Source organism: Oryx dammah, unplaced genomic scaffold (genome assembly GCF_014754425.2).
Source record: "Oryx dammah isolate SB20612 unplaced genomic scaffold, SCBI_Odam_1.1 HiC_scaffold_4, whole genome shotgun sequence".
NCBI lineage: Eukaryota > Metazoa > Chordata > Mammalia > Artiodactyla > Bovidae > Oryx > Oryx dammah.
This window is the reverse complement of record NW_024070188.1, coordinates 50133614-50158481: the sequence shown is the minus strand read 5'-3', so window position 1 is coordinate 50158481 and position 24868 is coordinate 50133614. Positions and strand designations below refer to the sequence as shown.

At 39.7% G+C, this 24868-nt stretch overlaps 1 protein-coding gene across 1 annotated transcript in view; it reads left to right on the top strand.

Moving 5' to 3' along the window:
* Positions 1 to 529: 529 nt before the first annotated feature.
* Positions 530 to 24868, top strand: part of ZNF292 (zinc finger protein 292) — a 93184-nt gene continuing 68845 nt past the window's right edge. The window contains exon 1 of the mRNA XM_040238836.1: positions 530 to 716. Within this exon, the coding sequence (XP_040094770.1) occupies positions 549 to 716 (168 nt within the window). The 5' untranslated portion in view covers positions 530 to 548. The remainder of the gene's footprint in view (positions 717 to 24868) is intronic.

Genomic DNA, 24868 nt, shown 5'->3' with positions numbered 1-24868 from the left:
CGCTTAGGCTCTCGGGCTTGTGGTCCATGGGTAGGTTTTACCTGCTCCCACTTCCCCTGCCTCTGGCCTGCCTTCGGGCCAATCGCAAATGCAGCGCTTACCCCACCCCACCCAGAGCGCTCCCTCACGCGTTCTCTTGGGGAACTGGGGCATGTGTCCGTAGAAGACTTCGGGGACTGGGGAAAGCCACGCCGGGATCCGGACGCTCGAAAGGGCAGCCCCTCCCTAGGCTTCTCCCCGCGTCGCGGCGCCCACGTGACCGAGAACAGGCCTCCACCGGCCCGCCCCTTTCGTCCGCTGCTGCCCACTTCCCGCTCGCGGTAAGTAAACCGCGGTTTTCCGCACCGCCCAACCCCGCCCTCCTCCTTTCCCCTTCCCTTCACCTCCCTCCGGCTCCCTCGCACCACTCTACCCGCCCCCCATCCTCCCCACCGGGCCCTTTGTACGTGCTCGGCGGCGTGCGAGCGCGCCCGGCACGTGACCCCGCCGAACGTGGCATTGTGTTATCACGTGACCCAGGTGCGTACGCGACGGAGTGGGGTGTGAAGATGGCGGACGAAGAGGCCGAGCAGGAGAGGTTGAGTCGCGGCGGAGGCGGCTGCGCCGCGGAGCTGCAGCGCCTAGGCGAGCGGCTCCAGGAGCTGGAGCGGCAGCTGCGGGAGAGCCGGGTGCCGGCCGTGGAGGCGGCTACGGAGTACTGTCAGCAGCTGTGCCAGGTGAGGGCGCCTGGGGTCCCCTCCCCCTTTCCCCCTTCTAGAGGGGGAAGAGGGCGAGCGAGCGCCTGGCGGCCGAGCGGTGGTCGGCGCTGCCTTGGCATCGTCGGCGCCGCCGCCCTGGCGGGAGCGGCGAGTACCAGGAAGGCGCCTTTGTGTGGCTGCCGTTGTGGCGGTTGTTGTCGGCTGGGGGAAGGGAGTTGTGGTCAGGATGGAAAATCCCCCCTCCTCTTTCCTTCCCCGAACTCGGGACTGCGCGGTCCCCGAGACCAAGAGATGCAGACGGCGAGGTCTGGAGCCCTCCCCGCTGTGGGAGAGGGTAAGCGGGGAATGGAGGCCAGGTTCGCTTCCTCCTCTTATTGTGCACTGGGGATTACCGCGCCCCGCGGCTCTGCGCCCCTGCTTCCCACTCCGACGGGCCTGCGCCCCCACTGGTTTGATTCCTTTGCCTCCGCTAGCTTGCTTTCATCCGTCCCGCCCCCCGGTCCCGTTCTTGCTGTCTCCCGGCCTTTGTTGTTCGAGTTTCGCTTTAGGACTGAAGGGGCCTTTGTTGATGTTCCGAGGAGCAGTCCCCGCCGACCCCTTCTAGCCGGCGAGACGTTCGGGGGTAGGGGGGCGGAGGTTGTCCCCTCCTGCCTTTACTTGCTGGGAGCCCCGCTTCCATGGTAAAGGTTGCTCTCCTCGGCGGAGAGAAGCTGTGTGTGTATCCTAGGGTCGAATGTCCCTATGGGGTGGCTTCTCCAGAGTCCGCTTCTCTTTTGCTTTCACACTTGGAGGAGTGTGCTTTCCTCTTTGCCCTTCCTTCCCCTGTCTACCCACCTCCCTATCACTTGGAGCCGTCCCTGTTTGGTCTCCCGGTGGAACGGAGACGGTTATGTGGCCCCGTGGTCAGGTCAGTTTCAGGCCTTACCCTCCTTTTTTTTGCAACAAGGACACTGCTTTCCAGTAACTGCGTTCTAACCAGGATTTGGAATGTTAATAGCACTGTTTGCTTGATAGAAATCGAGGAGTTTGTGTCTACATTTGGACTTGATTACATACCCTCCAGTTAAGTTTGAAATTTCAAGGTGCTGCTGCTGGCTATGGTGAAGATTTGGTTAGATTATTTTCTTGAGGAAGCAAAGGAATTTATACTGGTCGCATTTCGAGTTAGTTTGTGAACACATTATAGAGAAGTTGTTTCGGAAAGATACTGAACTTAAGGTGGAACAATGGTGGGCCGTTTTAGCATATCAGAGTCGATCACATTTTCACTTATTTTTAGCCTCCACGTTCTGAAATCTTTACAAGATCAGGGATACTTGATCCCATACTCAAAATTCTCCATTGTTGTTTGCACCTTATTGTCACAGATTATTTGATAGTGGTTCATTTTCTTGAAACAAGCAAACTAAAAACGAATTTGTGAGACTGCAAGGTGACTTTCTGGGAATAAATGCAATGTGAAAGCCACCCACTTAAGGTAATATAGGTCTGGTTATATATGGCATAATTAGAGATTATGTCATTCCTTTAAATCCTAGGTTTAAAGAATTGTTGAAATTTACTAATCTCACTATCCTGACTGTAACCACTCATTCCTAATTGGCCTTGTAGATATTAAAGTTTATCTTAGATTTTTTGTTTTAAAAAGCCACAAAACTTTAGTAAGATATGCATAAAAGGAGCTCTTTCATTTGTAAGTGAAGTTAGCTTTTTAGTCCGTGAAAAGTGTATCTTTGCTGAAAGACATTTTTCAGGTAACAGTTTCCACTGATGGATTTAAGGCTGATTGCTGTAAATACTCTCGACCAGCTGTAATTATAAGCAGAATTAATATTTCTGGGAAAGTGAAGTCTCATGCAAGTTGTCTTCATCTGGAGCGTGTGCAACATAGATAGTTGTCACTTTAAAATGATTTTTAATGTATGAAGCAGTCTTCCTTTTTTGTCAACATGAAAGAAATTTCTTGTAGCAGTTTTAAGTGTTCAGTCTTAAAACATGTACATTGTTTTTACTGACCAGTGCTACTTGAAATAGTAATAAATGCTGGGTTGGTGAATTTCAAAAATCATGAAGTATTGCAGGCACTAAAATCCCACAATAATGTAACTGCACTTAAAAGTGATCTCCATTATTTGAATATGAGGGTGTATCTGATGTTTCAGATCCGCTATAGAACATTTTCTATATGTATGTGTGTGTATATATTTGGTTACCTATTTGGTTTTGCCAGATGGGAGGTAACTGGAAACAGTTGTTTCTTTAAAATTGTATCATAGCCATTGTTACTTAACATTTCAGATAGGAATTGCCAGCAATGGTTAACAAACAATTACAGAATTTATTAGAGTGGTCTAAAAACAGTGCTAGAAATACTAGGAGCTAGAAATTGCATCTACCTTTATTATTTAGCTTTTTCTATCTGAGGTTTCCTTGTAAAACTGGGATATTCACATGCTTCAGGAAGGCAAAGATGAATAAATATTTCTCAGTGTGCTTCAGAGTTAACATTCTGTAAGTGTTGATGCTTAGTGCTTGTGTAATCCTCATTGTTGCATTTATTTTAAAATATGACTTAGTTTATATCTTGGATTTTTTTACCTCAACAAAAGGTGAATTCTGGAGAATGAAGTGAAACCAACAGAAATAAAGTTGCTTACTCTTTTCTGTTATGGATTTTTCTTTCTTTTTGAATGAGGTATAGGAGAGTAACAGATTTCTTGAGTTCTGAGAAGAACTCTAAAATAGAAATGAAAAAATGTTTACGTTTTTCTTATTGTTAACAGTATTGTTTTGCTCTTTATATTGGTTCGCTGCCTGGAAGCATGCCTCACTTTTTCATGAGCATTTGTTTTAAGCTTAAAAGGAAAAGGAGGGGAAGGTGGTAGAGGATGGGCACATGGGAGTGTCTGTAAAGAAAAATCTTAGATTTCTTTATATCTATATAAGCTAGTTGTAATCTGGATAGTGCTTACTTTTTAAAAAACCAAATTAGAATAAAAATATCTCTATCATTATTATGTATAAAAACTGATTGTAGCTGGGACTTGGGACTCTCTGCTGTATTAGACTAGACCAGCATTCACTCGCACATTCAGCGTTATTACTGAATACCTGCACCGTGGACCAGGCAACCATGAGTGTGGTCCTTGGTCACAAGGATTCTACAGTCTCTGGAGAAAGAGACAAATAATTGCAGCAACGTGTGATGTATATCTTTTATACAGAACACTGTTTATTTGGAAGTTTCAGCAGAGGCATTCCAGTAGAAGAATTGTTCTGAAAGGACTTTAAAATGACTGTTCATTTTAAAAGTTATGCCCTTGTAATAGTTGAAGAATGAGTTGTTGGAGCATGGTGTTTGTTGACAGCATTATATACTGGACTGGATGACTGCTTGATGAATAATGACTGTTTTTTGGTTATTATCAAAACTGATTACCATTTTTTAAATTAAAAAAAAATTATTTATTTGGCTGTGCCGGGTTCAGTTGTGATACGAGATCTTCAATCTTCATTGCTACAGGTGGGATACTTAGTTGTGGCATGCAGGATCTAGTTCTTGAATTGGGAGAGTGGAATCTTAGCGGACCACCAGGGAAGTCCCTAATAATTATTTTAAAAGGTGGAATTGCTGTTGTGGAGATTCAGTTGCATATCATACACACACACACATATCTCATACCTTTGTTCATAGCATAATTCATATAAGCAGTGCTCCTCAACTAGGCATAGTGCTTTTTCCCACTACATTTCTCTCTTCAAGGACATTTGGAAATATGTGGGGTCAGTTGTTTGGTTGCTCCAGTGACTGGGGTTGTGATAACTGGCATTTAGTGCTCATGGGCCATGGATGCTATATTTTCTGAAGTCTCCAGGACAGTTGCACACCATTGAAATGTACCGCTTTTCCTAAAGACCCACAGTGCCCTTCTGAGAAACAGTGGCAAGAAAGAAAAGGAATATATTAATGTTTTTGGTTGTTATGTTCTTTTTACATTAATATATAGGGATACTGGGTTCCCTGCTGGCTCAGACAATAAACCACTTGCAATGCTGGAGACCTGGGTTTGATCCCTGGATTGGGAAGATCTCCTGAAGGAGGGCATGGCAACCCACTCCAGTATTCTTGCCTGGACAGTCCCCCATGGACAGAGGAGCCTGGCAGGCTACAGTCCACGGGGTTGCAGAGTCAGATATGACGGAGCAACTAGGCACATAGGTATATTAAAAAATGTAGTTAATCTGGAACAGATCCAGGCCAGTGCTTTTTGACCACTGTGTAAATGCACACTGAGCTTCAGTGCACGTTGAACGTGAGCATTTCTACTTTCTTAGCAGAAATTACAAGCAATTGCCTAATTACTCAAACAGTTCACTTTTACTAGGTTAAAAAGGGTGGCAAATTCAGCATACTTAGTTGACCTGATTAAAGCAGAGATTTGACCTTTCACAATCACTGAAATTCTGTGCTTATAAGAAGATACAAGAGACTAGTAAGATGTAAAGGAATAAGATAAGATTTAAATATCACTTTAGGTACATCCTTGGCGGTCCAGTACTTAGATTTCTGCTTCTACTGCAGGGGGCGTGAGAGTCAATCCCTGGTCTCACAGGTGAGCTAGGATCTCACATGCCAAGTGGCAAAGCATTGTTGCTTCCTCACCCCAAACCCCCAGAAAAGAAAAGATTTAAATGTCACTTCAAGATGACAGTTGAAGAGAGTTGAAAGGCTGTGTATCACTAACATACTTGCTTTATATTTTATTCTCTTTTTAAATTGAAAATGTGGTATGTTAAAAAGATTTTTTAAAAGACAAACACTGAAAACTTGATCTCCTTCCCACCCTAGGTGTCCAGTCACTTTCCACAAAGACAGTCCCTTAATAGTATTTTAAGGATCTTTCCAGAAATGCCGTTTACTCTTTTAAGAAAAAATTTTAAAATGAGGGCATAGTGTACAGTGCATCTTTGTTTCACCACCACCACCCCCCCCCCCGCAAAAAAAAAGGTATCTGAGAGCATTTTGTAGCTGCACGTGTAAACCTGTGGCTTTCTGTTTTAAATTGTATATTGATTCTAGTCTGTGTCTTATTCAGTTAATTGTTGGTGATTATTTAAAAGAATAATTTAATTTCATGTGCAGTAGTTTCAGTAGAATTCAAAATAGGTAGTAAGGACATCAGCCTGGGGTATCAGAAGGCTTTATTGAAGAGATGGGATTTGACTTAGACCTTAATGCCTTTATTGACTATGTTTAGTGCCTTATTGGTGTAAGAAACAAAAGTGAAATTAAAACCATTGAGAGCTACTAAGTTAAAATTGTGCAGTTACAGTGTATCTTTGTATATGTTTCTTTCATCTATTTGATACAAGTTGATTCTTTTGTCTGCATGTTATGTTTCTTTTTAATTGTAGTGGCAAGAATTTTGAAAATTCTTAAACTTCTTGAGAAACCAGACTTGATTCTTAGAGACTATCTTAAGTTAATTTGTAGGTCACTTCAAATCAGAAGAAAAGATGGCTTGCTTGTTAATTAGTGATAATTACTTTAGGTATTGAGGGAGTAATAAGTCATTTAAACTTCAAAAGTTTAGGTAATGCTCAGGGGAAATAATTTAAGTGTTCATAATTAGAATGATTGCATGCTAGAAACATTAAATTCCACTTTCCAGAATATACTTTTACCAGGTCTAGCAAAGGAAAGCTTTACCAAATTTTGCTTGTCTCCTTAACACTTCTTGGTCCTAACTTAAAATGGGGGAAGGGAAGATGTATTCTGCAATTGCCATTCATAATATTTTATATTACTAACCTGCAAAACCGAGGATTTTTAAAAATATATGGTCTTAACTATGAAACTGCTGCTGTACTTATTTCCCTTGAGATTCTGTCAAAGTTGAGAAATTACCTTATTTTTCTCAACTCCCACACAAATTCAGTTCATAAAATTAACCAACCAATATGTGAGTAGCCTTGCTTCTGAAATGGAAAGTTACTCATTATTAATGTGTTTGTCAGATGCCCTGTGTAACTTGTCACTATGTGTTTTCCAGGAGAGTCTCTTGATTCGTTGTTTCTCTTTTAGCATTTAGAGTTGCACAGTGTACCTCATCAGAAAAAGTGTTACCTTTCCCACCTTACCTATATTTAGCCAAGATTTTTTAAAATTCAATCAATTAAGTATATATTTTTACATTTATTTTAAACAAATATTTAAAATCCTCATATAGGAGCACTAAGAGCTATGGAGATTTGTAACATAGAGTTTACAAAATCTGGCACGTACATTCATAGTTAAGCAAGTAATACTATTAGATAGTAAAGTACCTGGTGATACAGTAAATAGAGTGTGAATTAAGAAAAACTAGAGCATTTTGAAATTACTTAAATTAGCTAAAAATTGAACAGGAAAGGAAAGCACTGTTTACCTTGGGTCTTAAATGTGGGTAACTAATGTTAGAAGGATGAGAATAAACCTCAGAAAACTGGAGCAACTTTGGCATCTTGGAGAAAACGTCAGGGGCTGAGATGAAAAATAGGATAGAAAAGGTAGATTAGAACCAGCTTAAGGGTGTAAGATCCAAACCAAGGAATTTTAACTGATCTTGTAAGTGTCGATGATATATAGTTACCATTTCCTGAAGACTTGCGTTTCCAAGTTTGTGGTCCTGGCATATTTAGAAGTTCAGAATCTTACAGCCTTTGTTTTTTCTTGAAATACCCTGTATAAGTTAATGCCAGGTAACTATTCAAATACAGTGGCTCTAAAAGAGTAGCCTTTTTTATTACTGTTATCAAGTTTATGGGCCTGATGGATAGTCCTGCAGTCAGCTGGTTGGTTGTCTGAACTGAGTGATCCCAGATGATCCCACTCATGTCTTGTGGTTGGTGATTTGTTTGAGGAGTCCCAGTTAAGTTGGCTCGTCTCTGCTTCACCCTCTACCCTCTAGTGAGATAGCCTGAATTTCTTCACTTTGCAGCAGGAATGCCAGTTCCCTCAAACAGCTGCTTTCCAAGCTTCTGATTGTATCATGACCCACTGGCTCAACAAGTAGTCAAAATCAGCCTCTTTGTGGGTATAGGGAGATGTGATTTTCAGGGACCAATTTTATAACAATCTGTGACATATCCTGATGGTGTAATCACTCACCTAGAGCCAGACATCCTGGAATGTGAAGTCAAGTGGGCCTTAGGAAGCATCACGACAAACAAAGCTAGTGAGGTGATGGAATTCCAGTTGAGCTGTTTTACATCCTAAAAGATGACGCTGTGAAAGTGCTGCACTCAATATGCCGGCAAAATTGGCAAACTCAGCAGTGGCCATAGGACTGGAAAAGGTCAGTTTTCTTTCTAATCCCAAAGAAAGACAGTGCCAAAGAATGTTCAAACTACCACACAATTGCACTCATCTCATATGCTAGCAAAATGATGCTTAAAATTCTCCAAGCCAGACTTCAACAGTACATGAACTGTGAACTTCCAGATGTTCAAGCTGGTTTTAGAAGAGGCAGAGGAACAAGAGATCAAATTGCCAACATCTGTTGGATAGTCGGAAAAGCAAGAAAGTTCCAGGAAAAAAAAATCTATTCCTGCTTTATTGACTGTACCTAAGCCTTTGACTGTGTGGATCACAACAAACTGGAAAACTCTTCAAGAGATGGGAATACCAGATCACCTGACCTGCCTCCTGAGAAATCCTTATGCAGGTCAAGAAGCAACAGAACTGGACTTGGAACAACAGACTGGTTCCAAATCGGGAAAGGAGTACATCAAGTACATAAAAAACAGAAACATTACTTTGCCAGCAAAGGTCCATGTAGTCAAAGCTATGGTTTTTCCAGTAGTCATCTATGTATGTGAGAGTTGGACCCTAAAGAAAGCTGAGTGCCAAAGAATTGATGCTGTATATTGTCACCCTGCTTATTTAACATATATGCAGAGCACATCATGAGAAACACTGGACTGGATGAAGCACAAGCTGGAATCAAGACTGTCAGGGTCAATAACCTCAGATATGCAGATGACATCACCCTTATAGCAGAAAGCAAAGAAAAACTAAAGAAAAGAGCCTCCTGATGAAAGTGAAAGAGTGAAGAAGTTGGCTTAAAACTCAACATTCAGAAAACTAAGATCATGGCATCTGGTCCTATCACTTCATGGCAAGTAGATGGGGAAACAGTGGAAACAGTGACAGATTTTATTTTGGGGGGCTCCAAAATCACCGCAGATAGTGACTGCAGCCATAAAATTAAAAGAGGCTTGCTCCTTGTAAGAAAAGTTATGATCAACCTAGACAGCTTATTAAAAAACAGAAACATTACTTTGCCAGCAAAGGTCCATGTAGTCAAAGCTATGGTTTTTCCAGTAGTCATCTATGTATGTTAGAGTTGGACCCTAAAGAAAGCTGAGTGCCAAAGAATTGATGCTTTTGAACTGTGGTGTTGGGGAATACTCTTGAGAGTCCCTTGGACAGCAAGGAGATCAGCCAATCCATCCAACAGGAAATCAGTCTTGAATATTCATTGGAAGGACTGATGCTGAAGCTGAAACTCCAATACTTTGGCTACCTGATGCGAAGGACTGACTAATTACAGAAGACCCTGATGCTGGGAAAGATTGAAGGCAGGAGAAGGGGATGACAGAGGATGAGATGGTTGGATGGCATCGCTGACTCAATGGATGTGAGTTTTAGTAAGCTCTGGGAGTTTGTGATGGACAGGGAGGCCTGTCATGCTGCAGTCCATGGGGTTGCAAAGAGTTGGACATGACTGAGCAACTGAATTGAACTGAACGACATATCCCACTTGCATTTATTATTCTCTGCAAGTCCGGGCAATTTTATGGGTCAGAATTTTATTCTGTATAGCTTCACCTCTGCTTTCTTCTCACATATATTCTGTGATATTCAAAGATTATTAGATTTTCAAATCATATCTAATTGCCCCTTTTCTCTGGTTGGCAAAAAGCATTTCATTCCTGCTTTCTAATCTCAGTCTCCAAATATAAAGGCACCCCACCCCATCATTGTACCTTTGGAAAATTTATGGAACAATCTCTCATTTCCCATGGTTCTTTACCTTAACGTTAAATCTAGTCTGTATTTGGTGTTTTGTGTTGTCTCTCTGCCTTACACAATTTAATAATAGCAGTATAGTTCTTGTCCTAATGTTTGAACTTATTTTTTCTTAACTGATAAACTTCTTTTAACCTGTCATTCAATTTGTGGAATTCTCCCAACATCCTGCTTTTAACCTTCTACCTCAGTGACAGTCCAGTGCTCATGAGTTTTTTTCAAGTTGGTGTTTGCAGAAACTCAAGAGTGTAGATTTTAGAGTTATTCAGCTCAGAGTAAGATGTAACTTTTTTTACTTCACCACCTAGTTGTCCACTGAAACAAGATTGTCAGACAGAAATACTTACCTTTACTATGTGTGATGCATTCTGTATTCATTTATTATTTTTTTAAAGCTGCTGTTGATTTTGTTATCCACTAACTCATCATAACCAACAAATTGGAAAACACTACTTTCAGGAAATTACTGGGCACAATTCACTAATAAGCACAAACCCAGGTAGCCCTTTGTTGTAAGGTGGCCTTCTAGTCTAGTTGATTCAGAACATGCATACATTTTTATTTTTGAGGAGCATCAAAATTAAAATATAATTTAAAATTTCTTGTAATGAATGCCAAAAACCCAGCATATGTCCAGGGAATCGATCTGAGAAATGTTGGTACATAGGCTCAAATCCACGTTGAAGCTTGAGCCCAGTGATCTCAATGCTTTGTTACTACTTTTTTTTCACACTTTCACTATTCACCAGGAATTTTCTGCTCCATCTAAATTGTTCACTCTTCATTTTACTGCTTTTGTGACTTTGTTCAAAGGAGCAGTGTTAGGCAGTGAGAAGTCAGATGTCTTTGAGTTCAAATAGGAGGTCTACAACAATCCACACAAGGTTTTAGCTCATACTTTGGGGTGAGGATGAAGCTTGGCATTATAGACTGAACAGATTGAAGAGGAAAAAAATTAATGTTCAAAGCAGGCACTAGTAGATGCTTTACTAACAGTGAATTGTTTAATCTGAAGACCTATGAGGTCATAGGATTAAGAACTGTTTACTCTGTTTAAATGTTTGTTTACCCAAATTGCCTCTTAAGATCTCATCTTTGCCATATAATGCTTGTTCACTATGACATTGATTTATCAGAAAATGTTCAGTGTTGTCAGGCATTTGTTTAGGAAGATTGAACTATGTGGATAAATGGTCAAAATGAAGCAGTTCTTTAAAACACGATTTTCAAATATATGGATAATGTATTCGTGTGGAAGATTTGGCATCCTTATTGATGCCTGACATATAGGCAGTATTACAGTGTGTGTTCAGTTACCTAGTCATGTCCAACTCTTTGCAACCCCATGGACTGCAGCATACCAGGCCTCCCTGTCCCCTCACCATCTCCAGAGGTTTGGTAGGCAATGTTATTTATGTTCTAAGTTTATCACGCCTAGATACAAGCTTTACTTTTTTTTTTTTTTTTTACTATTATTTATTTATTTGACCGGATTGGGTCTTAGTTGTAGCATGTGGGATCTTAGGGCACTGGGGCTCAGTAGCTGTCATGCGGCCTTCGTTGCTCTGCGGCATGTAGGCTCCTAGATCGAATCTGAGTCCCCTGCATTGGAAGCACAGAGTCTTAACCACGGGGCTGCTAGGGAAGTCCCAGATTTTACATTTAGAGAGAGGTAATCTAAATTTAAAAATAATTAACTTGGTTGTCATTCCGATTATTTTGGGGGTGTTTGTTTGTTTGGCCTCTTAGCTGCCTGACCAGGGATTGAACCCACATGCCCCAGTCAGTATCCCTCCCACCCCTGCTACGAAAGTGCTGAACCCTAACCACTGGACTGCCAGGGAACTCCCCTAATCAATTCTGTAGAGATACTGGAAAGCTAGCATAACAAATATTTAAATTAAGTCCTGTAGTAATTTTGACTTACCAAAGTTAATGAAGCAGATATTTGTGATTTTGAGAGAAATTTGTTTCCAGTAAATCAGGATGATTGTGCTTGCTTCTTCTTTTAGATTAGCCATTATTGTCAAAAGCAGGCATTTAGCATTTTTACTTGTATAAAATAAATAGCTTACATTTTGTGTTTTCTAGATAAACATTTGTACATATTCTTGATCATTTCCTAATTTCTGTAAATATAAGAAGTCCCATTTAACATAAACTTGAAAACATCATTACACACTTAATTCAAAAGCATGAGTATTTTTGTCAGTTTATAGTCTGAAAAGTGTAGATTTTTATTTTCTGAACAAAACTTGCACAAGATTATATTTCAAAAGAATAAAACATGAAGCTTAATAGAATACCTATTAAAAATTAATGGGCTTTCCAGGTGGCTCAGTGGTAAAGAATCCACTGGTCAGTGCTAGAGACGCAGGTTCAATCCCTGGGTTGGGACGATCCCCTGAGTTGTTCAGTTGCTCATTCATGTCTGACTCTTTGCAACCCCATGAACTGCAGCATGGCAGGCTTTCCTGTTCTTCACCGGCTCCCAGAGGTTGCTCAAACTAATGTCCATTGAGTCACTGATGCCATTCAACCATCTCGTCCTCTGTTGTTCCCTTCTCCTCCTGCCTTCAATATTTCCCAGCATCAGGGTGTTTTCCAGTGAATTGAGTCTTCGCATCAGGTGCCCAAAGTATTGGAGGTTCAGCCTCAGCATCCCTCCCTCCAATGGATATTCAGGGTTGATTTTCTTTAGGATTCACTGGTTTGATCGCTTTACAGTCTAAGGGACACTCAAGTGTCTTCTCCAACACCACGGTTCAAAAGTACCAATTCTTCGGCACTCAGCCTTCTTTATGGTCCAACTCTAACCATCCATACATGACTACTGGAAAAACCATAGCTTTGACTAGACAGACCTTTGTCGGTCCCCTGAGTAAGACAATTCACTACAGTTGCCTGGAGAATCCCTATGGACAGAGGAGCCTGGCAGGCTACAATCCATGGGGTTGCAAAGAGTTGGACACAAGTGAGCACAAGCATTACTTAAAATTGATGCTTAAGTAGTTTGTATCTGTAACTTGCCATGACTTATCCACTACATATTTATATAACTGTATTTTGAATCTTTTTAGGGAAAATTTTTTTAAAAACTACCGGACTAAAATGGGATATTGCAGTTAGCATAATAGACAGTGTGAATAAAATTTATATCCTCAAACAAATTGATCATGAAGTTCATCATCAGCATGAAGATATTTTATAGGGAGAATATCTGAGTGCCTGTAGGAAGAGTATCTGAATGCTTGTCGTAAACTACTGCTTCTTAGTAATTCAGGATTAACCGTAGTAGTATGTAAAGTTGAATATGTTGGCAAGAAATGAGTCAGACTTAGTATATTTAGTATTCTGACCTATTTAGTATTTCTGAAAAGGCAACCTGATGTTGTACACGCTACCTAAAGAGAAATTACTAACACCCAAAAAGACCTTTGAGGATTTACCTGTCTTGAATGAAAACATTTATAGTGTTTGGTAACTCCCCTCTCCCCAGAATCATCTTTTGTTTTACTTGATAGGAAAACCTACCCTCTAGATTCTTTCACATATACTTTGCCTGACAGCCCATTAGATACTGTGAATTAAAGTATTGGAATTCTAAGGATGTTGATTTTAATTTTCATAAAAATTGTTTATTGTGACCCTTGACATGCTACCTATGACTTTCCTGTTTCTTTATCCTTGAAATTGAAATGCTACAGACTTTTGTTGGTTGTTAGAAGAATTGATCAAAGGCATGATTATGTAAGGTGATTGTTGTCATATAAAGTAACATTTTAATTTACACTTTGGAAACACCTTTGATGTTTTATATATGATAATGATCTAGCATAATTTTTTTGCATTAATACTATCATTTTTCAAGTCATCTATTATCACTCTGAAAATAGCATTAGATTACTGATTTACCAACTTGGTTGAAGCCTACATTTTAGAGAATGCAGGATTAGATTTTATAATAACTCATGAAAGATCTTTTTGTCTTTGGAGAAGGGGTACATATTACTCAATGTGTGTGAATATGCCAGGAGAAGATTATTGACTTTGCAATTAATATCTTTCCTTTGTCCAAAATTGTAAAACTGGGATTTGAGAGGCTGGGATGAGAGAATCTAGTATTACCTAGTAACCAAAAGTATAGATTTTAAACTGTGATTTGAATTCCAGCTCTCTTACTTCTGTGGGACTTCAAGCTTGGTTTTGTGCCTGTGTCCTCATCTCTAGACTAGAAGTAAGAATAACATCTACCTTAAAGCTGCTGTGCTTAAGATATAATATATGTTGGGCTTTGCATATCATGATGCTGGAAGCATACAGCAAATGTTAGCTGTTATTAACAATACATTTACAAGGATGAGATCTGAAACTTTCCCTCATAAAATAATATTTTTCTGTCGCCAAGCCAGGTCTGACTCTTTGTGACCCCATAAGAGAATATTAATCTGAGTAAAATACTCTTCAGCTTCTTCTCTGGTGGTTTTCAAACTTACGAAAAGAAAGGAGGGAACGCCCCTTTCCTTCTCCTCCCCCTCTAAAGTCTGACTTGAAATCTAGATGAGTAAAACAGAAAAGTTACAGCTGCAGAACAGTTCGGTAAGTGTAAGAATAATGTAGAAAATTAATAACACTGTTGCCAGAGATTGTAAAGGGAGTTCAAGCATTGTTCTCTTCAGACGTTATTTTCTTCTCCGATGGTTCTTTTCTCTTTTCCTTTATTCTACTGCTACTCTACATTCTCCCAAAAGAGAATGAATGATCTTGTCTTAGAGGTATTAACAAAGCCATCAATGAAGTAATATATTGTATTTAATTTTTCCACACTAAATAAACTCATTTTTTGGTACTTCAGATTTAAAATATATTTATTTCTCTGGAAGCAGGGCACTGATGTAAATATGTCTAAATAGAGAAACTGTATTTTATCAGAGAAACAGTAAATGTTAAATAATTGTGAAACTTACACATGGAACAGTCCCACAGGTATACTCAGTGTTTATGTTTAATTCTTTCTGAAAATTTATATTTATATTCCCTCAAATTTCATATTTTTCTCTAAATCATTTATTTTCTTCCTTGGATTTGCAAAGAAGTGACTGTTACCTGGCAAGTGGATCTTTTTTATCTGTGGCCTTCTCAGATAACCTTTCTACTGACCCTAATCCTTGCTCCAGACTGGATGGTCTTTTCACCTGTGCATCTTCTCAGAGAACCTTTCCACTTTCCTATTTCTTTACATTTTTCTTTCCATCATTTCTCTCCTTTAGCTTATAGAGATGTGTGTGTGTCTTTCTTGTCTTATTGCTTTGTTGATCATGTCTTCAGATTGTCTTCCTTTTTTCTAACCCCCTCTCTCCACATATGAGATGTCTCCTATTCTAAAATTTATTTTCTTTTTAATTTTTAACTGGAGGGTAATTGCTTTATAATGTTGCGTTGGTTTCTGCCATACAACAGTACCTATTAGCCGAAAGTATCCATGAAATTAAAAGACACTTAATCCTTGGAAGGAAAGTTATGACCAACCTAGATAACATTAAAAAGCTGAGACATTACTTTGCCAACAAAGGTCCATCTAGTCAAGGCTACGGTTTTTCCAGTGGTCATGTACAAATGTGAGAGTTGGACTGTGAAGAAGGCTGAGCACCGAAGAATTGATGGTTTTGAACTGTGGTGTTAGAGAAGACTCTTGAGAGTCCCTTGAACTGCAAGGAGATCTAACCAGACCATTCTAAAGGAGATCAGCCCTGGGTGTTCATTGGAAGGACTGATGCTGAAGCTGAAACTCCAATACTTTGGTCACCTCATGTGAAGAGTTGACTCATTGGAAAAGACCCTGATGCTGGGAGGGATTGGGGGCAGGAGGAGAAGGGGACGACAGAGGATGAGATGGCTGGATGGCATCACCAACTCGATGGACATGAGATTGGGTAAACTCTGGGAGTTGGTGATGGACAGGGAGGCCTGGCATGCTGCGATTCATGGGGTCGCAAAGAGTCGGAAATGACTGAGCGACTGAACTGAACTGAACTGAACTGATATGTATATAAAACCTCTCCCTCTTGAGCCTCCCCCTGCACCCACCACCATCCCATCCCTCTAGGTCATCACAGAGTGCCGGGCGGGGCTCCCTGTGTTATATAGAAGATTCCCACTAGCTATCTGTTTTTGCACATTGTAATGTATTTATGTCAATGCCACTTGATTCGTCTCACCCTCTCATTCCCCTGCTGTGTCCACAAGTCCATTATCTTTGTTTGTGTCTCTATTCCTGCCCTGCAAATAGGTTCATCAGTACCATTTTTAAATGTATTTCTTTAACTCTTGTTTTCTAGTCTTTCTTGCCAGGCTTCTTTGGAAAAGTACCCCATATATTGTCTTTTGAAAATTCTCTTTTGAAGGTCATTTGCTTGGCATATTTGTAATACTTTATTAATTTTAGACCCAAGTAGCAATCCAGCAATTTAGCCTATTTCATATGCCTGCACGTTGTGTTTAGTAAAATTTAATTGTCAACATTTTAAAAATCATAAGCTTTCATGTTGACATGAGAGTGTTTGATTTCTCCTGGAAAATCAGAAAATTGGGTAATATTGGACCCATTCATGGCTACAAGCTGAAGTGATGCTTGCTCAGCCTCTGTTAGCACTTTAAAATGTTTGACCCCATCTTAAGCTGCTCTCCCTTCAGTTCATTTACACTGCTCTTCCTTTCACCTGCTGGAAAGGCATGGTCATTGTTAGAGCTAATATTAATATATTAGTATTTAAGAGGACTAGACCCAGCATTTCTGAAGATTGTTGTGGCACTTCTTCAGTGTTCCTTTCTTCCTTTCACTCTTCATTGGTGACCCTCCATCATTTTTCCCACCTCATCATCATGCCTGAGACAGGACACTAATCAGAAGGTGGCTTATGTGCCCTAGTTGATAATCCGTGCTTTACGTACTCATCTTCAGCAGGTATCCACTCTGACAGCATCCCCTGTTGTTCTGGATGCGATTTTCTCTTAGGCCTTGCCACTCTTCTTAGCTCTTGCTTTCTGTTCCCAGCCCCCTGTGGACCCCTTCCTCATGGGAGTTCAGTAGGTACTTTTTTTGTGTGTTTTTCCTTTTTATTTATTTACTTATTTCTGGCAGTGCTCAGTCTTTGCTGCCGCACTGGCTTTTCTCTAGTTGCACAGATCGGGGGCTACTCTCTGGGTGCGGTGCTTGGGCTTCTCATTGTGGTGGCTTCTCATTGCAGAGCACAGTTTCTAGGGTGCCTGAGCTTCAGCAGTTGTGGCTCCCACCCTTTGGAGCACAGGCTCAGTAATTGTGGCGCACGGGCTTAGTTGCTCCTTGGCATGTGGGATCCTTCCTGATCAGGGATTGAACCTATGTCTCCCGTGTTGGCAGGTGGATTCTTTATCACCGAGCCATCAGGGAGGCCCCAAGTTGGTATTTCTAATTAAACAAGTCTGAAATTGAACCCATTCATGCTCCTCTCCACTCCCCGACCCCCTACCAAAAGAAAGACTGATGGTATTGGTGTCACTACTCCCCTCCCCGTCAAACTTAGGTTTTGAAACCTTGAGTCATTTTGAGCTCCTCCTTTCACCTCTGCAGCCCAGTCACTGAGTTCTGTTAATTTTATACACACACTGTTTCTTGTATCCTTTTCTGGTTATATCTGATATACTATTAGTAACCACTTAGTTTCTTATAACAAAAAAAACCCAACAGAGGTTTTTTCCATGAAGGTACTTTTCTGTCCATTCACTTCACTAATCTGTTTGCTACATTGTCATTATGTTATCCTTTCAAAGCATGGATATCATATTTTTAAAGACTTTTAGAAGGGTAACACAGTGTGGAAGAGTTCAGACACCATGAATTGAAATCCCAGCTCCGCTGTTTACTGGCTATGGGCTCAGTTGCTTAACCTGTTAAATGAGGATAGTTGGATTGTGAGGCATCAGCACAGCACCCATCACATTAACAAGCATCACATAAAATGCTCTTCCATGAAAAATAAAATTCAAGCTCATTAGCCTTGCATTCAAGGACTGTCATGACCTGGCACCTAGCATGCCAGCCTGACAGATTGGCAGCCATATCTTATTTCTTTTTTAGGTAAAGCCTTAAGAATTTATAGTTTGTTCTTTTACTACAGTTTACATAACTTCCCTCACCTCTGTGCTTTGGCTTTAGCTTTCCCCTTTAGTGTTTCCTTCTTTTATCAGCTCCATTTCTCCATATTTTTTCTCTTCAATCTTACCAGATTGTTAGTTATTATTATAGTTTTCACGGGGCTTTGTGTACTCGTAAATGGATTTAATGATATATTCCCTATCCTTTTTTAATGAACTGTGTGTGCTTTTCTGACTTTTTATCATAGGTTTTCCATATTAACATTGTGGTTGTCACTTCATCCTCTCCCCAAATTGGAGCTCCTTAAAAGCAGGGGCTATGCCTTATTTTACTGAAGCAGAAGTGGTTAAATCTGTTGAAGGATTGTCTCCTCTTTTTTTTTTCTTGAATACGTTGGTTTAAATTGTGGGTTGAATTTTGTGCTCCATTACCTACTGAAATTAGGTTTCTTCCGACCACTCTTATTTCATCTCAATTCCAACATTAGTTTTCTATGTTCAAGGCAAGGGTTCAATTTGATCAAACGTTTTTATAAAGCAAACTTGAGTGTATGTTGAGTAGTAGCTGTCTTAATATCTTGCATTTATTAAGTGCTGGAAGGAAAGTTATAACCAACCTAGACAGCATATTAAAAAGCAGAGACATTACTTTGCTAACAAAGGTCCGTCCAGTCAAGGCTGTGGTTTTTCCAGTGATCATGTGTGGATGGGAGAGTTGGACTATAAAGAAAGCTGAGCTCCGAAGAATTGATGCTTTTGAAACGTGGTGTTGGAGAAACTCTTGAGAGTCCCTTGGACTGCAAGGAGACCCAACCTGTCCATCCTAAAGGAAATCAGTCCTGAGTGTTCATTGGAAGGACTGATGTTGAAGCTGAAACTCCCAATACTTTGGCCACCTGATACGAAGAGCTGACTCATTTGAAAAGACCCTGATGCTGGGAGAGAATGAAGACAGGAAGAGAAGGGGACAACAGAGGATGAGATGGTTGGGTAGCATCGCCGACTCGATGGACATGAGTTTGAGTAATCTCTGGGAGTTGGTGATGGACAGGGAAGCCTGGCATACTGCAGTCCATGGGGTCGCAAAGAGTCGGACACGACTGAACAACCGAACTGAACTGATTGTATGCAAGGCACTGGTGTATGTGTGTGTCTGGGTGTGAGAGAGAGAGAGAGAGATGGCATGAAGGACTGAGAGAGATGAGCTCACTGTAATCTTCAGTCATCCTCTTAGGTGGGTGGCTACTATCCCTATTTATATATGAGACTGCTGAGGCACAGATAAGTAACTTGCCCAAGTCAATAAACTCGTTTAATTGAAAAGCAAAACCCAAACTAACTGAAACATTTTTTTTTCTTTTTGGGTATTAAAATTTGTTATATATACAAAGAGAACTTACAATAATAACCTTAAATTATTTGAAACTAAACTTCAGGAAAGCAGAGCAATGAGTATAGGCAGTTATTGTGATCACATTTGAGTAATAGTCTTATTTAAGAATGTCTTGGTTTCTTTGTTTAGCAGTTGTGGGAATTTCATTAATTTTGAATTGCTTTGAGTAATGTTGCAAATTGGGAAAGAAGTACATCAAGGCTGTATATCGTCACCCTGCTTATTTAACTTATATGCAGAGTACATCATGCGAAATGCCAGGCTGGATGAAGCACGAGCTGGAATCAAGATTGCCGGAAGAAATATCAGTAACCTTAGATATACAGATGACAGAAATTAGTGGCAGAAAGTGAAGAGGAACTAAAGAGCCTCTTGTTGAAGGTGAAAGAGGAGAGTGAAAAAGCTGGCTTAAAACTCAACATTCAAAAAATGAAGATCATGGCATCCGGTCCCACCACTTCATGGCAAATAGATGGGGAAACAATGGAAACAGTGAGAGACTTTATTTTCTTGGGCTCCAAAATCACTGCAGATGGTGACTGCAGCCATGGAATTAGAAGACGCTTGCTCCTTGAAAGAAAAGCTGTGACCAGCCTAGACAGCATATTAAAAAGCAGAGACGTTATGTTGCCAACAAAGGTCTGTCTACTCAAAGCTGTGGTTTTTCCAGTAGTCCTGTATGGATGTGAGAGTTGGACCATATAGAAGGTTGAGTGCTGAAGAATTGGTCCTTTTGAACTGTGGTGTTGGAGGAGACTTGAGAATCCTTTGGACTGCAAGGAGATCAAACCAGTCAGTCCTAAAGGAAAAAAATCCTGAGTATTCATTGGAAGGACTGTCGCTGAAGCTGAGGCTCCAATACTTTGGGTACCTGCATGAAGAGCTGACTCATTGGAAAAGACCCTCATGCTGGGAAAGATTGAAGGCAGGAAGAGAAGGGGATGACAGCACGAGATGGTTGAATGGCATCACCGACTCAGTGGACACAAGTTTGAGCAACCTCTGGAAGACTGAAGGACAGGGAAGCCTGGTGTGCTGCAGTCCTTGGGGTCTCTCAACAACAATTTATAGGTCTTTTAAGGTTATAATCAATAGATATTTATAAATTGCAATGAAAGCAACTTGTTGAAGAAATGTTTCTAATGTCCTAATATAACTAAGATCAATTCTTTATCAGATTAAAAAAAAAAACAACTGCATTTGTGTTTGGCCTTTTTATATGGTGCAAAGAAGTACCTGAAGTCCATGGGGAAAAGTAGGCCGTCAGTGGTCTTTAAGGCTGCTTTTAGTTGGGTATCCTGTAAACATTTGAATATGACCTCAGTATAGGGATGTCTCATTATAAACTTCACACATGTGCATGCATATTACTTCAGCTTATATTGCTATTTGAATGTTTATTAAGTAATAAAGTTTGTGTTTTAGATAGATTTCATAGGAAAAGTTTTTTCCCTCTTCTGTACTGTATTTTATACCCTGTTTGGAAACCGCTGGTTTATAGGGCTACAAATAGCTTATGTTTCTGAGATAATAACTGCTGGGTTCATTTTCCTCATTTTCATAGTGTACTGGAGAAGTGACAGTAGTGACCCAATCAGATTTTGTTTTTCATCTTGCCCTTTAGTCACATTTAATATAATGTGTATTTCCAGTTTATTGTTTCTGTCATGTTTTACCCTTTATGAAGATCCCTGAGCATTGAGTGCCTGTTTACATCAGATTCCCTCTCAACTCTGAATCAACCTGCTGTGATATTGGAGCTTGGTCCTTTAAGCATTTCTCCATTGATTGATATTAAGTTTGTCAGTAGAGGATCTAAAGGGACTTTACACAAAGAGGGGTTTCTTGTTTCTTGCTGCTACTGCATGACCATGAGTGGCACAGATACAGGGACATCCAGTGGTTCTTTGCACCAGGTGAGGGCCCAGAGTGGACAGAGTCTTGTTGAGCTCACAGCCCCAGCCCCAAATTTGTGGCCACCTCTCCATGTCCTGACACGGACATTGCAGTCCCCAGCTCCAGCACCCCATGTTTCCCTGTGCGGCTGCTTGCTCCATAGGTTGTTTCCCGTGGCCCTCTCCATGCAGATGCTGCTGGCAAGCAGCTTCTCAGCTCCCTTTGTGGGCTCACCTCCCAGCCACTTAGGCCCAGGGAATCCAACCTGACAGACTTCTTTACTATCCAGTAGGCTGCAACCTAGTATCGTCAACAAAGTTCAAGCCCTGGCTTTGGGGAAGGGCTCTCTACCTGGTTTGTTTTTTTGCTTCTGGTACTGTCTCAGCTCTTGAGTATTTTTTTAGAGTGCTCTTTACTTATCTGTGTTTCTCCCTGTTATGATCATTCTTTATGTGACACTATCCCTGCTCAAATCCACAGTTTTTTGGTTTGACCCTGATGCAGTGGGCTAAAATGAGATAAATTACATACTAAACATAAAAACTGTGTGCAGATTAGTATCTGTACTTTCAGCCTCATACACTTTGCATATTTGGCTCATCAGCTAGTTCATGAAACTGGCTTTGTTATTAAGGGAATATATATATACACCGTGGTTGTAAATTCAGGTTATTGCTCCCCAGAGTTGTTTAGATGAGGAGATGGAGCAATTGTGTGTGTTCTCATAGTTTAATATCTCTCATACTTGAAACAATCAGGAAGTGTCAAATGAGAACTTTCCAGTCTTATAAAGTTATTAGCATACTTATTGCTCAAAAAATTTCCACCTGGTCAGTTTTTGGAATAAATTAGCAAATGACAGGCAGGAGTTATCTTTTAAAAAATTCCCCAAGTAGGAGTTTGGGTTAAGAAAAAAAAAACACCCACACTCCCAGAGGATGTGGGGCTGGTGAGGCAAGGAGACAGAAATGTTATCTTGAGTAACTTAGTAGTAGTAGTAACTTCTTAAATGGTTTATTTGTAGACCTCTAAATTTGATTCTGTTTAACATTTTCATATTTGAGGTTTCTTGTGGATGTTTAAAATCACCTTTGCTAATTTTAAGACTCATCTCATATCTTTAGTAACATGTACCACATACCTGTAGTTATAGCTGTACAGTAGACTAAAATACTCTTATTAATACTACATTCATTCCCAGGAATTTTTCTCAATTCACTGGTTACTGGATTTCTGACTTCCACTATGGTTTGTGTGAACCTTAGTTCCAGCTTTTTCTTTGAAGCTTAAAATGGGTGAAGATAATGTTTCCAGAAGTTAAAGAAAAAAATAATAAAAATAATCAGATTATTGATTCTGTAGCCAAAAATTTTGCGGTATCCAATAGCCTTTACACTGGCATGAAAGTAATGAATCTACATAATGTATTAAATAAATCATGTATTTTAAATTAATAAAAGGACACCAAAGTCTGATTTGTGTTTAACTTTACTATTTGTGACAACTTTGGTAGAAAGATTATTGAAGATAAAAATGATAATCCTGACTTTGTAGATGATTATTTTCCCAGTGGAACATTTATCCAGTTAGTATTTTAAGTAAAATTTTAAAAGCAAATGATATTTCTTGTGAAGGAGCCCATTAAAAAAAATAAACCTAGCTTATAATTACTGTGTACACCATGAGTGCTTTTGAAAAGGAAAAATGTATTTTTTAATAAAGTTACAAGTAGAAGTTTTTCTCCCTGCAGTGGAGAGAATGGTACCTTATATGTCTTTAAGTCTTTGACATATGAGATTGATTCAGTAAGGGTGTGATGTACTTGAGAAAGACTATAATTACAAAGAGATGAACCTAATCATCTTAAAGAAAAATAGAATTATTTGCAATAGTAAAAGTAATTGGGAAGAAAATAATTTGTTGTGTGTGTGTGTGTGTGTATTAGTCACTCAGTCGTGTCCAACTCTTTGAGACCCCCTCAGAAGGAGCCCACCAGGCTTCTCTATCCATGGATTTTTCCAGGCAAGAATACTGGAGTGGGTTGCCATTTCCTTCTCCAGGGGATCTTCCAACCCAGGGATCGAACCCAGGTCTCCTGCATTGCAGGCGGATTGTTTACTGTCTGAGCCACCAGGGAAACCCAATTTATAGTGTGTATTACTATCAAGTACCTTTTTTTCTTGCTGGTTGTCTTCTGCAAGAAAATATAACATGAAATTGATGTGGCATATGTTGTATCTTACTAAAATAAAATTCAAGTATATTATACAGTGTTGTAACTTAAAAGTTACATTTTTTAAAAGCCTCCTTTGGTTGACAGTATGGCAGTTAACACAGTAATTTTAATTTTCTTGGTGTACTCTTTGTATTCTTTTAGAACTTTAAGCATACTTTTCTGTGTTATTAACGGAGGTGAACTCCCAGGCTAATCACAAGTCTTTTTATTCACACAGTAAGCCTTAAATATTGTATTCTAGTAACATGATGCCATGGAGGAAAGAAGGGTTTCCTACCATTTTTTTTTTTTTTAATATTAGGCAAGCTTACTCTGCAGTTTAGAAATAATAGTTGTGGGTGGTGGTTTTTTTTTTGTTTGTTTGTTTGTTTGAGGAGGTGCAGAGGTTCCTTAAAACGTCATTTCATTCCTTCTCCTTTCCCCTGCACTTTTTCCCAAATAGTCACTGTTTTCTTATTTCTGAGTCCCACTTTGCATCCTCACTCACACCCCCTATTGCAGGTGTTGGAGAATTCAGCTACGTGTTAAGGAAGATCCAGACTAATTTGTGATGTCTTAATTAGATAAACTACTGAATAGATTTTAAAAAATGGATAATTTGGGGAAGGGTAAGTTAGAATAGAAGAGTCTTCAAAGAGAAAAACCACTCTATTGCTGTTACCTGAGTGCAGCCTTTTATTATTTTTTTTTAAAATTGTTTCTGTACTCAAGTCATAGTTTCTCTGGAAACTTGAACTCAAAACATTTCCTTAACTACTCTTTGTTACATTACAGCAAGTGTTCACGGGGTAGATGAATAGGAAGATGGGAGCCTTAGCTATAGTATGGATCTGTATGCTCAGGATTCCAGTAATGTCATCATCACTCTAATCTTTTCCAGTTATGTAGGCAAATAAATTACCTTTTATTCCCCTTTTTTACTTAAGTGACTTTGTGTTGAATTTCTAATCCTAATAAGAAAATAATCCTAATTTTAAGGGGAAATTAAGTACAAAAATGTAACAAGTTGTCAGTCCTCTCTGACATAAAACATACAGATAATCATGGGTTCAGATAAATTATGATATGTCAGTGAACTTTAAAGAAAAAATCATCTTGTCCAATAACTCACTTGACTACACCTCTGGATTCCAAGGCCTTATCACTTAATACTGGAAAATATACATGTCCTCAGCCGAATCTTTAGTTGATGGCCTGTGGAATGAACCTGTTTTGTGGACAAATGTTTGATATTTACTGATGACCTAATGTAGTTTAGTGCTTCTGTGTTAAAACTGCTTTTACTACTTAACTTGCTGGCAGTGAGAACACTGAATGCCTGTAAATACCAGGAATGTGAAATAAATCGCTTGGGTAGGGAAAGAGCAACGAAGAGCCAGAAAGCTCCTCCATGATTCCTTAGGTCCTCCCTTCTTGCTTGTTACTGCCATGGGGAGTTC